This window comes from Tetrao urogallus (assembly GCF_951394365.1).
Source record: "Tetrao urogallus genome assembly, chromosome: 1".
NCBI lineage: Eukaryota > Metazoa > Chordata > Aves > Galliformes > Phasianidae > Tetrao > Tetrao urogallus.
In genome coordinates this window covers 156080226-156097075 of record NC_136813.1, presented here as the reverse complement: position 1 = coordinate 156097075, position 16850 = coordinate 156080226, and the positions used below count along the sequence as shown (strand labels likewise).

Below are 16850 nucleotides of genomic sequence, written 5' to 3'. Positions count from 1 at the left end.
AGTGTATGCTTGCAGCACAAAAGGCCACCATTGGGCTGCACCAAAAGAGAGGTGGCAACAGGGGGAGGGGATTGTCTCCCTTTACGCTGCCCTCACGAGACCCCTGCTTCCAGGCCTGGGGCACTCAGAACAAGATGGATGTGGGGCCATTGGAGCAGGTCCAGGGGGTGGGAGGGCTGGAGCACCTCTCCTGTGAAGATCCAGCATCCTGCCCACGCATGAGAGTTGGAGCCTGATGGTCTTCAAGGTCCCTTCCAACCTGAGCTATTCTATGATACTATGATTCTGTGATAGTGTGCTGCAGTAGCTTGCCCTGTAGAAGTACCTTCACAAAGATTTCAGAGAACTAGAGCCCTGAACATCTGGAAAAAGGAGGGCACCTGGGAGTGGCTGTACTCACGGGTTGTTGGTGATCCAAGCTGGTCAGCACTGCTTGAGAACTGGGTGCTTTCCACCTGGAAGTGAACGCAGAGAGTAAACACAGACTTGGAGAAACCCGAGCAGAATTTCATGTTTCACGTGTTCATCCATATTTAGATGGGTGGATGCAATTATCAGTTGAGAAAACACAGAGCACACAAACTAACAAGATTAGAAAACGCACTGCAGAGAGCTAATAACAAAGATGTAAAACATAGGGTCACTGTAGTGCTGAGGATGTCACTCTAGCAGTATTTCATTTTTCCTGTGTTAATTACATTACTCACTCTGATCATAGCTGCTCTGCAAACACACCCAGAGAACAGGAATGCGATAAGTCTTACACAGATATTTTAGCCACTGTCAGTGAAACTATTTTTTTGGATGACTGAGGAAAGGGACATTTCAGAGAGGCCTCAATATGGTGGTAAATCCAATCCATGGTGTTTTAATTAGAGTAGGATTGGTGAAAATTGCAGGTGAAAAGTGAAGGACAGATGCAGTTCTTTTAAAGATATTCATTCTTGTAGAGTTAGGAAGGGTACTCTTGACTTAGTACTTATTTTTGCACTAATACATTTCCAGTATTTTCACTACAAGTTTTTGCCTGCCAAGAGTGCAAACATTTGCCTTGAGCTGTGGTATTTAACTACAAATATAAACACTGTTCAATTGCACTTTTAGTCATTTTAGTCATACAAAAATACTACTAAGACATATGTGTTTTATTTCATGGTTCAAAGTTTAGCAGAAGATACACTATAAAATACCTGTACAATCATCTATAGTGACAGGAACTGTATCTGGATGCTTATTTTGCAAATACACTGTGACTTGTCTCTGCCAAAGATTATTTTTTTTTTTCTAATAGCTAATTCTGAAAATTGAAATTCATGCTGTGTAATAGAGAATCATAGGAATCTGTGCTAATTCCCAGTTAAGTTGGGAAGTAGGGAAGAAAAAGGAAGATGGAAGAGAAGTTGTGGGTCCATGGTATTAATGAATTGTGTTTTCCCTTTTTTTTTTATTTTCAGACTAAAATGTAGAAGCATTTTTCAGTGCACACCGTGTTTGGTCAATATTATAGACTTGTCCCTCCTTCTAGAAAGTAGCATTGGATAAAATCTTTGGTCAATATGGGAAACATTTCACATATCAGCAATTGATCATTCTATGAAACCAACCAGAATAGCATTTTCTGCTATTGCTCAACAGTAATTCCTGGCATTTACAAGACATTTTTAATCTGAGAATCTTGTATTGCCCTGCAATAACCTTCTAGCCCTCTACATTTGTGCAAAGGAGGTGCAAGTTTGTTATCAAAGCAGGTCATTAGGTTTGTTCCTGCTGCTCAGTTACTCTACATAGTTGTTAAGTGTATCTGCAGTGACAACATAAGACAGTAAAGAACCATGTTTCTGAGCAACTGTATTACAGAGCAGGAAATGACCGGGAATAAAAGAGAGATTCAGTTCTGAAGAAGGATATAATGGGCCGCACATGAACTATACACACAGATAGAGCTTTAAGTGTAATGGCAAACATTCTCCGTGCAGATGTCCTTGAGAACAGAATCAGTTACAAAAAGTGTGGATCTGTGAAGAACGGAGTATAAATAAGGAAACGTCAGGGCTTGCATTTAATCCAGTTCAGAGCAGAAATTGAATGTGCCATGGAGTGAAGCACAGCTTCTTTAGACTTCTGGAGAAATACGACATTTATAGTAAAAATGCTATCAAGATTTTTGGTTGCTTTATGATCCTTTCCTTTATTATGCATAAGAACAGTAGTGATTTACAGGATTTCTGTTTCTGAGGTTTGCAGAAGGTTGAAAACCCTTTTCTTTACACAAATCAGATTGCAAATTATATCTAAACTCTCATACATTTAATAATATACACAGTTAAAAAAAATCCTCTTCTGTATATTGTGTGTTGTGTTCTGCTCTTTCAGCACTTCAGTACCTCAAGGTTGAAAGCCTATGCTTTCATGCTCGTTTCATAGTTCTGGTTTCTAAATCTCATGTCATTCTTCTTGACAATTGCAAATTTACATTTATTTATACAGCAAAAGGATATTTACAGCTTAACATTTTAATAACACCGTAGTCAAATTTTATTAGTGATTCTCTGTCAGATTTTATATGAGACAGGAGAGTAATGAACATTTCATTGTGAGTTTTTAGGCTTACAAGCTTAATGTATTATGATATAACAAAATGTATTATATAAAGTCCCTTTCTCAGGAAGGCAAGTGAGAGCACCATAGATATGACAACATAAAGCAGCAATCAAACCAGCAATAACATTAACATTCTGTAACTGGAAAAACATTTTTTATAAAACATAATGTATAAAGACAGATAATTTTTAAATAAAGAGCTTTCAGATTGCCAGCATTGGCTGTACGCATATTACACAGGTAGTAAGAACAGAGAATACAAACAAAACAAAACCTATTGCCTAGCAAGATCTAATTTGGTCTCCAAATCTGCAGCAGACAGTTTGTCCGTCTGGATAATGTATGTGACAGGATGTAAGAAACCATCAGTTCATCTCAGTACCTGTGATTGGAAAGAATCCTTTGGAGACTTTCTTAGAAAGGTGAGTTTTCAGTAACCTTAGAAATCACTCTTGATTTCTTCCTATGCTCTCTTGGCTACTTCTAGCCATGAACATAACCTCCAAAGAGAACCGGACAAGCATTACTTTGTTTGGAAACAAATTAACATAAACCACAGAGGAGTCCTCATTTTGCTTTCATTACAAATTAGAATGAACTTAATTAAGTTGAAATTTCTCCCCAAACCTAAATTACAGTAAATATTCCTTTCAAAAGCACCGGCATGAGGACATTTGCCTCCCCTCAGGCATGAAGGGCAGCCGGCTGTTGGTGTGCTGGCAGCCACTGGGACAGGCCTTAAGGCAGGCAGCCTAAGGGACAGCACACCGGAGTTCTTCACTGCCAAGCAGGCTTTGAACCTGCTGGCAGGTTCAGTCCACGGAGTGGCTGCTTTGAGCCTGTTTGGTCACTGACTGATTTTAAGGATTGCATTGGAGGAGCTTTTAGTGCCCGGTGGGCACTTGCACATGTGGCCAACCTGCTACAGAAAGTGGCAGAGCAGGCAGCGAGCACTGCCACGTCTGGACAGGCTGTGTGGCAAAGCAGGGGCCTGCTGGGAGTGAGATGTGAGAAGCACCGCAGGGAATGGCTGTCATGAGCACCACATACTCATACTATGGCCATTAAAACAGCAGAAGAATATTTATTTCAAAATATGAAAAAAAAAACCAACCCAAAACTAAACACATAAAGAAAACGCCACAGGCTGGCCCCGACGCCTGACGCCGAGCAGAAGCCCACAGGGCGCAGCAGAGGCCTGCAGGCTCAGGCCGCGCTCCGGCCCCGCACGCCCCCGCAGCGCAGCGCGGCGCAGCGCATCCCGCCTTCGCCCGGCCCCGCCTCCTTCCCTCAGCCGCCGCCGGGGGCGCGAGGGGCCGCGCGCGCGCAGTACCCGGCATGCAGCGGGCGGGCGGCTCGCACCAAGATGGCGGCGCCGCTGGACGAGTATGAGAAAGAAGCGGGCTGCGTCCCCATCCTGCATCCCGAGGTGAGGCCGGGCCCGCCGGACGCGGCGGCGAGGTGCGGGCTCGGGGCGGGCTCGGGGCGCAGAGCGAGCGGCGCTCGGCGCCGCGGGTAGGCGAGGCGGGCTGGCCGAGCGGGGCGCGAGAGGTGCGCGAGGTGCGCCGCCGCCCCCCGCTCCCGGCCCGGGTGTGCGCGGCGGGGCGGGATGGGGCGGGCCGGGTGGAGGAGGGCGCGGATGTCCCTGTGCGTGTGGTGGAGAGCGAGGCGCGCGGCGGGTCCTGCGTGGAACCGGGCCGAGGAGGGGGGCGAGGCCCGGCCGCCCCCGGCCCGCTGCGACCGAGCCGCCTCTCCTCGTCGGCGCCGCCCCGCGCAGCCCGCCCGGCCCCGCCGGCCCGAGGGAAACGCTCCGGGGGCGGAACGGGCGCTTCCTCTGGCTCCGTGGCTCTGCCTGCGCGCCGCTCTACTCCCATCCAGCCGCCGGTGCGTGAGTTTATATTAGGAGCCGGCCGCGTTCCATGCCCGGTGTGGCGGCCGGGCGGTGGGAGGAATGCTGACAGGTAACGTGCAGAGATCGTTTCGTGTCGTGTTTTTCTTCTCCTTTGTGCCACCCGCCTTTGTCAGCGGCACCTGTACTTTCTTGAGGACTGCTGTGATTGTTTCAAAGGGTGTTTTGAACGGTTTGTAATGCTTTATATGTGAGCTTCTTACCTGATAGTCCCTACCATCCTCAGCCTAATTTTTCAGCCTACAAAAAAGAGGAGTGCATATGCTTGCCTCCACTTTCTGCTAAACAGATGGCACTCTTTTTTTTGTAAACAACATCTTAAAGGCACTTCTAGTTTCCTTGATGACTGAAGGGGCTCCATAGGCATCTGTATATGGTTGTATATTCTACCCACTCTTCTCTGCCTCTCCAAACTGTGCATACTTAAGACTTTGAAATGCAGCAGTCTATTTGAAGATTGATGCATGCACTCCTAACGTGGCTTGATGGTTTCTTAAAATTTATTTTAAGTGACGTGCAAAGACTGGTGCTATGTGTTTCTGTAGAGTAGCAGGAGAAATACTCTCTTTTTGTGTTTTTCAGAAGTGAGAGAAGTTGACAGTAACCGTCCAAACCGATGTCTTTGTTTGGAAGAAGATGTTCTGAACTTGTTGAAAGCTTAGAGGGGAGGATGAAAGCTATAAAATGGAGTAACAAACACATAGCGTGTTAGAAAGCCTCATTGTTTTTAAGACTGAAAATTAGTATTCAGTAAATTAACTTTAAGTAAGGGCTGCAGAGTGAAGAAGTATCTTAATGTAAACTGATGGAAGATTCTGGGTTAGGTGATCTGGTAGAATGTGATGTATACACTGAAGGAATATGTTTATGATAGATGAGGAAGGAAGTTAATCTAACATATTGTATACCACAGCACCAGCCCTGATTTGTTAATGTGCAATAAATACCACTAGTCTAGAGTTTTTATAGATGGATCTGGCTGGAAATGCTGAGCATCTGACTATACTGACTGCATATCTGACTGACTATCTGACAGCACTGAAGGGGAGTGTTTATATAGATTTCAGTGGGTGTTCCCTCAGCCTTAAAATTCCTTTATGCAGATTAACTCTCAAAGAGGAGGATGCTTTCAATGTTGGTGGTGATGGTTGTTTAAAGTGTATTTCTGTTTGATTAATTTTATTAGAAACTTGAGGATTCTGTACCATCACAGGGCTGTATTGTTGCAGACCTGTTCAGTGAACAATGTAGTGCCATCTGTGTTTTTTCTTCTGAAGTTCAGATGCCTTTGTACTCAATGACTTCCACTTTTTAAGGAAATAGCACCATATCCTTATGTAAGTGGTGACGTTGGAGCACATAATCTGTTCTTACGTTTGTATACACAGAGAATGATGCTTTTTATAGGACTGTCATAACCTTTCCCACTTTCTCATATTTCATGCTAGTGTTAATCTCAGCGTCATACATCATTTTCAGATATCTTTTTGTGCTTTTAAATTTCCCTTTTTTGTTGTTCTTTTTTTTATTTTTTTTTTTTTTTTTGCTTGATTTGTACTACTTTCTACGTTTAAGGGGCTTTTCTGAAGAGGAAAGTGTTTTTATGCAAATAGTTTTGCATTTTCCTGTGAGGTGTTTTTGAGCACTGTCTGCGAATGATGTAGGAATGATGTTAGAAATACAAATTACTTAAATACTCAAGTGCTGAAAGATGTATTTATTTGTGAAAGGAACAGCAGAAAGTGACTCCAATAATTTTTTGTTAAGAAGGGGTAAAAACCACTCTGAAAGTGTGACTACTGGTGATGGGATCGGTTTTTACGTGGATGTGGTGTTTTTTTAGGGGAGGTGATGTGGGTGTTGGAATGGGGAGGGTATCTTGTTGACTGTGTATAGGAGCTGTTGAATCATGGCCTGAACCTCTGATTGATCACCTGAGGTGAGCACTGAGTCAGCTGCCGAGTGCAGGTGAAGGCAATTCAGCTGTGTGACTGGAAGGGGTGGAGCCTGGCTGCCCCTCTCCTAGACCCCATTTAAGGGCTGACTGCCACAGAGGAAGGATCCCTTCCTGGAGATCGCTCTCTTTGGGATTTTCTTGGGAGCCCAGGACGCAGTGAGCATTTTCATTTATTTTCGATTATCCTTTTCCACCGTGATGATGTTTCTAGCTATACGATCTCAAGATACCAGCCTAACCACACCATTGCATTTTTGTTGATTATACGCTATCATTGTGAGTCTCCCTCCTTCACTAGAAAGGCAGCTTGATTTTTGTCAGGAAAACTTGTTTCAAGGGACATTCTCTTTTTTTTTTTTTTTTTTTTTTTAATAATCAAAGTTCAGATCAGTGTTGCAGTGTAGAATCATGGAATTGTTTTAGGTGGAAGAGACCTTTAAAGGCTGTCTAATCCAACTCCCTTGCAACGAAGAGGGATCCCTACAGCTAGGTCAGGTTGCTCAGAGCCCCATCCAGTCTGACCTTGAGTGTCCCCAGGGATGGGGCTTCCACCACCTCTCTGGGCAACCTGTTCCAGTGCCCCACCACCCTCACTGTAAAAGACTTTTTCCTTACACCCAACCTAAAACTGCCTGGTTCCTCTTGTCCTATTATCACAGACCTTGCTAGATTCTACTCTTCTGCTAACATAGTTATAAGACTAATAATGCAGTAAAGCATATAAACATCATTTTTTCCACAAAGTACGATAATTAATATCCACTTTGCATTGTATGAGCATTACACGATCATATAGCAATAATAAATGGATGGAGTTGGCTGGCTGACTAGCTTCTCAGGAGTGGTTGAATAGAGAGAACTGTTCCTGAAAGTCTTATGGGAGCAAATCTACTAGACTTAGAACATTTTTATGAATAATTTGGGAGGAATTACAAAATTATCATTAATGCAACTTGCAGATGAACAGGGCAGATAGATATTAGGCAGTGAGGACAAAACAATGACACAGACCCATCTAGAACCCATGTTCAAGCAAAGTCCATCTTTGTGCAGCCATGTTCCAAATCACGTTGAAGGTGAGGGGTGTGGGCACGGGGCTGTCAGGTGGTGCTGTAACCAGGTGGATGTAGATATGAACAAGCAGTGCAGTGTGTTCTGTGGTTAGTTTTAAAGGTGGTTTACTGATTAGGAACAAGGTGTTTTTTGGCTAAGTGTGTAATAATACAATGAAGTCCTGCACTGAAGATTTGGTTTTAATATTGTGTTACGGTGGAAGTGTTGGAAAAACTGTGCATGCTATTAGAAATAGTGAGAAGTGACTTCTGTGCAGCACGCTTAGTGAGATGCACTGTTTAGTGTATACTTAATAAGATCAAGTGGCTGGAAAGTGGAAACAGATGGGATCAAACTGAAAGGCACAAGTAGTAAACAGTGAGGGTGAGTGACAAAGAAAGAAAGGAAATGGTGGCTTACCCATCTCTCGATGCTTTCAGATCAAGTTTGCATGTCTTTCTGGAGACTAGATGCAGTCTTTGAATTTGGTACATGAATAACTGGTGTTTCAGATCCATGGCTACAAAGGAGCTGTACCACAATGGGCTGGCTCTGGTTTTCTGAGTGACGTGTCACTGCTTTCATACCCATGCATCCTTCAGCGTGGTGCTGATGGGTGCAGAGGCCATCAGCTGTCCTGGGCTGTGAGAGCTCTTCTCTAGGAGATGGGATGTGTGCGCAGAGCACCCTGGACAGCACATACATGGTCGGAGCAGGCCCTGCTGGTTTGCCTCCACCTTTCAGTGTTCACATTACATATGGCAGTCACAGTGGCAAGCAGCTCAGCTTCCAGCTGTGCCTGTAGCTGTAGTATGGGAATGGTTGTGCTGTTTGTACTGAACGATTGTAGTAGTCCTTCTGACTTTAAATTCCTTGGAACTTCTGATGGTTCTTGGAACCCTGATTGGTTCTGTAGTAGGTAATGGTAGGCTTGAAATAAAGGAACTCTGAGGGAATATTTAGGAACTGGCTTTTGTTTTTACCATTCCTTCTCTTTGTTTGCAAAATATTCTTAGTGTGCGAGCTGATACTGCCTGAACTGCCAAAGGTATTTCAGCTGTCCAGGGCTGTACCTGTTTTCAGCTGATGGAGAGGAAGCTCTGCTTTGTTACTGCTGTGTCAGGTGCTCTGCAGCTCTTTTTGTGCTGGGTGTCTGTGAGAGAAGTGGAAGCTGTCAAGTATTACCAAATCGTTTGGCACTGGGAAAGTCTTGGCTGGGAATTTAGATTTGTTGTTTAATCTGAAGTCAGAGGCAAATCTTCCTGCGAAGTTGAAAGAAAATTGTAAGAGTTGTGTGTTCTGATAGATATTATCCCAGTTGGAAGTATGTTATGTTTAGTTTAGTTTTTGGTTTTTTGTTTCTGTCCCTGTGGTACGTGACAATGTAGGAAGTCAGAAGCACGGAGGTGGGTAAACCTACTGCAGCTAACTTTGGCTCTCCTTTTTTCCATCTTAGGAAATAGATGATTTTCACAGTCCGAGTCTATTTGCAGTGAGATTTGGTTAATGTCATTGAGGCTGTGCTGGGGTGCACGTTGTTCTTGCTTGTCCTGTAAATGAGTGGAAATTATTCCTTAATTTAGTCAGGGACTCTCTGGGAGCTAAACATCTATTTGTGATCTTATTCAGACCAGTTATTATTTATTGTGTTATTTTTGGAAAGAAAATGGAACCATGAAGTCTCAGGCAAGTTAGCATGCTTAATATTGAAAGTAATCTTGTCTTATTTAATGTATCACAGTTGGCTCATAGGCTGTGAGGCCTGAGGGGACTGAAAATCTAATCTGACCTTCTAAAACAACCATTGAAAGGTTTTCTTCAAGGAAAAAATTCTTTTTATAACCAGGATACTGCTGCTACTGTGAAGAAGAAAATAAACACAATTTTACAGTAACAGTTATTCCTGTATAGCTGGGCAAATTGCCCCTAAATTTAATTATTATGTTAAATACTTCAACCTGCATTTAGAATGAATTAAATTTATTTCAGATCACTTTGTCTTGAGTTATATCTGTCCAAACACAGATCTGTCTGTAAGTAGTTAATACTTGCATGATTATCAGATCCCGAATTGCAGTTATGGTCTGCAGTCATACTAAATCTCCTGAGTATCTTGCTAAGATATGAGTGTTTTTTCCTCCTCCTTTAACAGTTTTCATAGTGTTGTTCTTAGAACAGTGTGGTAGTGGACTCTGGAGCAGCACTGGGTTTGAGAACAGAGCACTTTCCTGGCATTTGCATGGGGCCGGGTGCAGCTGTAAAGCATCTTCATGTTCTTGCTCGGTATGTATAGGCCATTGTAGCAGTCTTGTTGGAAGCTTGTTCAGGTGATTTCTGACTGATTTGTTATCAATTCTTTTGCTCACCATCAAAACTTGCCTGTAAGTTGTTTGTTCCAGGGTTGTAGAGAAACATGAAGAAGAATGGGATCAAAATACAAACTGTAAAATGCTTAGTGCCATTTAAGTGTTTTCACATTGGCGTTCCATGGAAGGTTTAAAAATATGTATGAGCTGTTGAACAGCCTTCTTTTGGTCCACACAGTTAAGGACAGTCTGTATAGTACTCAAAAAATAAGCAGTAAATCTCATTGATCTAGCTTTGAATATGTATGCAACATTTTTGTGTTGACTCCATTTGTCTTTGTATGTTGTACACACTCTTAGTCTCTCTGATTACATGTAATTCTTGTCTTTCAACAGCATGTATCTCACTGTGTCTGTGTACCCTTCTGCTCAGGAAATCAGTGGGGCATAAAAATTAGGGAGAGGGTAACACTAAGGTAAACTTCTCAGAAGTTTAGTTTAAGGGAATAAGGTGGAAAACGCTTAAAAGGTTTGTTGGTTGCTTAAAAACTAGCTAACATTGTTATTGATGCTGCCATGTTTAGATGTCAGTGTTTGCTCTATCCTGTGCTGCTTTTTAAAGATGATATGAAATAAGAATTCAACTTCTGTAGCATCCCTGTAGTTGAGCAAGACTCTAGAATTTGTTAGAAAGGAGACTGCTCAAAAAACTTGTCATGTTAGAGGGGGAGTCTGTCTGAACCATACCCCCAGGCCTGTTGTGTGATATAACATTAGATTACAATTTGTCTCGTACAATCTTGAGATCTAGTAATTCCTTCCTATGCTCCTAAGATGTCTGAACAGATGTCTCTGTTCAGGAGGGAGGTACCAAGACTGGAGAGCGGTGAGAGGCTGTGGTCAGCTCGGAGGGCTGCTCGGGTCATACCCAGGGGAAGATGACTCAAAGGGGGACAGTGTAAAGGGAGAGAGGACAGCAAAGCGTGCCTTGTAAGCCCCTATTGCTGTACTGTGCTTAAGCTGATCTAAAGCGCAGAGCGATGCAAACGCAGTGCCTCGTTCTTCCTCTTGCAGTGTGCGGTCAGTAGGTGAGCTGGGACACTGATTGCTTTATGGGTCTGTGGTCTGGTCTGACTGCGCTGTTGGGAGAGCTGGTAGGGAGAGGGAGGGGTGATGGAGAATGGGTGGCCAGGACCATGAGTGAGAGCACCCCATCTGGTGGCAGGGCAGTTTTAGCTGGACTTGAGTCAAGCTTGCCTTTAAACAATTCTGGCCACATTCCTCTGTGTCTTTGACTTATCATAGAGTGAACTAGTTCTGGGAAGTAAATTGAGAGAGGTTTAATTCCATACAGTTTAAAACGAAAATCATGAAAAACAACATGAGTTCACTAGTCCTGGTTATTGTAGAATCATAGAATGGCCTGAGTTGAAAAGGACCACAATGATCATCAGTTCCAACCCCCTGCTATGTGCAAGGTCACCAACCAGCAGACCAGGCTGCCCAGAGCCACATCCAGCCTGGCCTTGAATGCCTCCAGGGATGGGGCATCCACAGCCTCTTTGGGCAACCTGTTCCAGTGCGTCACCATCCTCTGTGTGAAAAACTTCCTCCTAATATCTAACCTAAACCTCTCCTGTCTCAGTTTAAAACCATTCCCCCTTGTCCTATCACTATCCACCCTCGTAAACAGCCGTTCCCCTTCCCGTTTATATGCTCCCTTCAAGTACTGGAAGGGTGAGATGTGCTTCAGTACTGATAGAAGAACGAAGGAAGAGTGGTGTGACCAATTTGGAAGGTGAGGAGTTAGTGAGACTGCCCACACACAGCAGCACCCCGCAGATTTGTTGAACTGTTACATACCTGACCTCTGGCCACCTACCAGACTGCAGGTACCTTTCCTGTGCTTCTTGCTTCAAGCAGGTGAACTGGCCTGTGCTTGTTGTAAGTGGGAATGAGAAGTTATGCAGCCATAGGTCTGAAGGTCTTTTTGCTGAGTGAGGATTGGCCGATTGAAGTTTTCCGTGAGGGCTTATTGCATGTTGTACTAATGGTTTTTTTTGTTGTTGTTTTCTGGTATGTGCTAAAGAGAAAAGAAGAGGTTCACAGCTGGGCAGATGGCTGGTTCTGTAATGCTCGCTTGCCAGTTTGGTAATCCTTGATTTATTTTTTTTCCCTGTTTCTCAGAGATGAGTTAGTTACAGACTCACTAAGTGGCATCACTTACATTTGATGTCTGTGCCTTGGCAGCCTGTTGAATAAGACAGAGCTTTCAGTATGCTTTTTTTTTTAAAAAAAAAAATAATAATTTTTGATGATGTAATGGTATGAGAGTTTAATAAAGAATCAGAATCATAGAATAGTTTGGGTTGGAAGGGCCTGTTATGATCACTAGTTCCAACCCCCTGCTATAGGCAGGGACACCTCTCTCTAGACCAGGTTGCTCACAGCCCTATTCAGCCTGGCCTTGAATGCTTCCAGGGAGGGGCATCCACAACCTCCTTGGGCAACCTGTTCCAGTGTCTCGCCACCCTCACAGTAAAGAATTTCTTCTTGATATCTAGGCTAAAAGAGTCTAAAGAATCTTCTGATTGCTCCTTTCAGGGAATTCTGAAGGGTTGTTTTTCTCTAAGTCATTGAGTGTCAGGATTCAGCTGCGTATGTGCTTAAGTGCATTTATGAAATTTGAACTTGGAGGGTAAAAAAGGAGAATTTTTTGTTGGTTTTAAGTTACTCTCACAACAGCTAAATACTAATGCTGGGTCTCTGGGGTGTGTTTGATGTATGTTGTGAGGTCTGCAAACTCTCATGCTCTTGAGACCTGGATATGTTTAAATTACTTGGAAAAATACAATTTCATTTCTATTAAAATGTTCTGGTGGTGGATGAGAATACAAAGCAAAACTTTTTGAAAAGAAAGCCAAGGGAATGGAGGCATGTGTTAGTAGAAATTGCTAAGTAAGGCAGCAGCTGTATGGACTTACCTTGCTAGGAGGAAAGGAGTTAGAACTGGTAATGTCAGTGGACTTTGAGCTGTGAGTATCTGTAGTTATTGCGGTCTTTAAGGCAATTACGTGACTTGATACACAAAACGAAGAAATTGGTAGCTCAGGAAATCCTTATTCTTTTCAACATCTTATTGCTATGTATTTATGAGAATCTTTGGTTATTGATATGAAGTCCTGTAAGTGCATAAGTGTAGCAGGGATCCAGAGAGGAGCTTCAAAGAGTCAAGTTAGAGATGAAGATTTCAGCATGCATCTGGTTGTGGCCCAACCTTCTGTGGCACCACTGCTTCTGGTGGTTATTGCTACTGAAAAGCTTTGCTATTTCTCACTGCTAAGAAAAAATGTTTAGAGTAAAGCATGTAGTCAATTTAACATTTCCTAGCACTCAGCAGTTATATTTTGCCTGTGTTTATTCACTTTCCTAGCATATAAACTGGATTTTTTAATTCTGATTGAACAACCTTCTCTCCAGCACGCTTCTGTTGCTGGTTTTAACTGGTGATGGGACAGTTTCATGCTGAATACTTCATTAGAGAAGCTTCTGCTGCTGTATGGCAAAGACATTTTGTTTTCATAACTTAAAATGACAGAAAACTCATTTATTTGTAATACGCTCACCTATAAAAGAACTGAGGAAATAGCAAAGCATACAACTAGAAAATACCACAGAATGTGGGATATTTGTGCTATTCAGATAGTTCCTTAGACCTGTAAGTAATGTAGCAAAGCACTTCAACTCACACTTCTCTTAGTAAGTAATGATTTGTACATACCTACAATTGGAGCTGGTTATTGGTATGGGGTACCTAAGAATTTCTGTACTGTCAATAAACCTGTTGTATGTGAACTGTTGAGTCACGGCCTGAAGCACTGCTTGGTCACCTGAGGCAAGGACTGGGTCAGCTGTGAGAGCGCAGGTGAAGGCAAATCCTAGACCCTACTGAAGGGCTGACTACCACTGGGGGAGGATCTGTTTCTGGAGATCCCTCCTTCGTGAGCCTGAATCTTTGAATACGGGTTAGCATTCCCTGTTTCTTTCTGTTTCTCCACAATATTCTTTCCAACTGTAACGCCTGTGTTTACTGTTTTTGAGAACTTGAAGGCATTTGAATGGGTAATAGTGTGATTAAGTATATTTTAAATGATATTACTGTAAGCTTTTAATCGTTTTAACTATTTCAAATGCTAGTAAACGTGTCTGTCTTCATGCTTTCTGGTGACACAACCTGTGCAAATGGGAGGCGTTCTGATTAGCCTCTGTGTGAAGCTGATGTGGACAAAAAGATGATCATCTTCAATTCAGAAGCACCTGTAAGTAAATGAGGAGGAAGCGGCTGGCTGGTGATGGACACTTGCTTTATGCAAACAAGACTGAGCTGTTGCCAGCTGTGCCTTCAATCCCCAGATCTCTGACCTCTGTGCAGTGGTTGGATTAAAGGCTCTGGCTGAGCGGCTCTGGCTCCTTGTTACGTAAAAGCAGAGCTTTGCATTGGAGTGTGTGGGGTTATTCACTCCCACGATGGCTGGCTGTTGTAGGTGGAACTCTGCAGTAGCTTCACTCTTCTGCAGCTGCACAACTTCGTTGTGTTTGAGATGAGGCTTTGCTCAGTTTATCTCACCTTTTAAAGAAAGCGCCATCTTCAACTGTAACTTGCTTTCCAAATACAATCAGAATGTTGTTTTAGCCTCAGGATGTTTTTCCATTGTGTGTTAATTCTGTAATTAGCTTCTCTGGGGATTTCCATAAGTTATCTCGCTTTCTGTGGGTATGCCAAGGATCCATGCAAATAGGGCAAATTTAAGAAACCATGAAACAGACTTAACAAGATGCTGTCAAATGTGAAAAGTAACAGGAAACAGTGACAGAATTGGCATTGAGTGGAAAACTTTTGTCAAATCACATGAATTTTGTGTAATTTAATGCTGTTTTGAAGGGCAGTGAGAATCCCAAGGTACACTGTGCGTGTCCAAGATGGCTTTTTTCTAAGGTGTTACTTGGCTAGTTAAGATTCGCATGAAAGTGGCATTGAACATCCTCTCATGGGCAATGCAGACTGGTTTGGATGAGAGTTTTCTGGCACGTATTATCTGAATGGAAGGCGTGTGCACACATCACTCCAGCTCAGCAATCAAACAGCTCATAGTTGTGTCCTGCAGCAGATGAACCCGTACAGCTCTGCAGGCTATTCTTGTTTGGGTCTTCATGTGCATGAATGTAAGAAAGATGAGGCTCCCGTTTGATGGCAGTCAGCAGTTAGGTTAGCTGTACACCTGCAGTGCTAGCACTGTTTCTGGAGAAGAAGAGACTGTGCTGATGTGATTCTGCCTGAAATCAAGGCACCGTGACTTCAGTCCCTGTTTCTGTGACTGGCAGCTGAAGGGGCAGGGAAAGGAAAGTGTCGCCTGTGTCTAGAAAAGAGACTTGCAGTAAAAGTGTTATATCAGCAACATGATCTTTTTTAGTACTGTTATTAACTGATTTGCTTTGATTATTTTGTATTTTTCTGTTAATGTGTGAGGGGCTGGCTAAGGGGCATGTGTTAAGACACCACTGTGAGTCTGTGAGTCTATGTGTTACATGCAGTCGGTTTCAATCCATTGGTCTTCACAGATTCCTGCACTTAACAGTGGGAGGAGCATTGCTTTGAAGAAGCTTTCCCAGTGCATTCTAACGAATGGAGAACATAGAAGTTGAATATATAATGTGGGCGAAGGAATTCATTAGTATTAACGCCTAATAGTCTGTATTAAATATAGTAAACACATACAAGAGTTGGTTCATTATTTAGCTACCCTGACTGCCTGGCTGCTGTCTGTGATTTTATCAAGATTTTTTCAATTGCAGCCACATACGACGTGTATATATAAAATATATCTGACTGCCTAAATCTTATGTTCTTTTTTTCTCTTTTCAGTTTAAAAACACAGGAAATAGCGCACGGTATTTTATTGCTGGTAATGCTTCCATTTCTATGTTTTTATTTTGGACCTTGTTAGTATTTTCTTTCCAAGCGTCTGTTAATTAACTTGGTTCCCATTCAGAATTTGACTGGCTGACTTCGATCATTATATCTCTTCCTTGCAGCAATATTGCATAATGTTAAAGGAAAAGCAGCCCTAGCCATCTGCTGATGCCTACCCTAGCCATATGCAGCAGCTATAAGCAGCAGTGTTTTCCTCCCTTCCTTATGTCCAAACAGGCACACTGACCTATTCGTATCCTCCTGCTAAATATAATTGAGAATTAGGAGACAAATCAGAACAATTCCATCTTTGTCATCTTATTTTTTCACACATAATTTTTTTTCCCCTGCAATTACTGTTTTTGGAATTATCTTTAAACTTATGTCACGTTTGGCTTTTTTAATTGGAAGAGATTAAGATTCAAGTACTGAGGGGAAATTGGCATAGCTGGAGCCCTTGGTGATGAAAAGTGAGCAGGAATGCTGGTATTGCTTGCATTTGGGAGTCATCCTCCCTCACCTCCTCCTTCCCTTCTAGCCATGTTTTCCATATTTTGCTCTATTTTCTGTTTCCCCAGCTTATTGCTCCTGTTTTCCAGAGGAGATTCCCTTTTCTCTCACACCCTGTTTTTTCTCTGCCTTATTCTTTCCTCACCCTTCATTGCTTATGTATCTGTGCATGCAGTCTGCACAGTTTGTGACTAATGAGTAATGACAAGCTAACCACAGATGCATGCGAGTCATTAGGGTGCTGTCAGAGGACACTCATTGAAGTGGGAAGCTCGTCTCAAATAAGTGCCCCTTAGAAGTAATGAGGGAACCAAGTTCAATTATAAAACAGAAATCTGTTTCTCTTGCATCCTTCCCAGCCGATCAACTTGTTCTTAGATGCAGCATCGTTCTGTTCATCCTGTCAGCCCAGTGTCCTTCAGTATTTCAGCGCTTGTGTAAGGTCTCTGATTGCTTTGTCAGATACAGAGTGGCAGCTGCCAATTGTGCTCTTGGTGCCTTCTCTTTCCTTGTTTCTTCCCTACCAGTGGCTGTGGATCTTGT

At 42.9% G+C, this 16850-nt stretch overlaps 1 protein-coding gene across 2 annotated transcripts in view; it reads left to right on the top strand.

The window, feature by feature from the left end:
- Positions 1-3967: 3967 nt before the first annotated feature.
- The window catches only part of ZDHHC17 (zDHHC palmitoyltransferase 17), a gene marked incomplete at both ends in the record, with an annotated part of 63636 nt that continues 50753 nt past the window's right edge, over positions 3968-16850 (top strand). For both annotated transcript variants that reach the window (XM_079538423.1, XM_079538422.1), the window contains one exon: positions 3968-4030. In XM_079538423.1, the coding sequence (XP_079394549.1) occupies positions 3968-4030 (63 nt within the window). The remainder of the gene's footprint in view (positions 4031-16850) is intronic.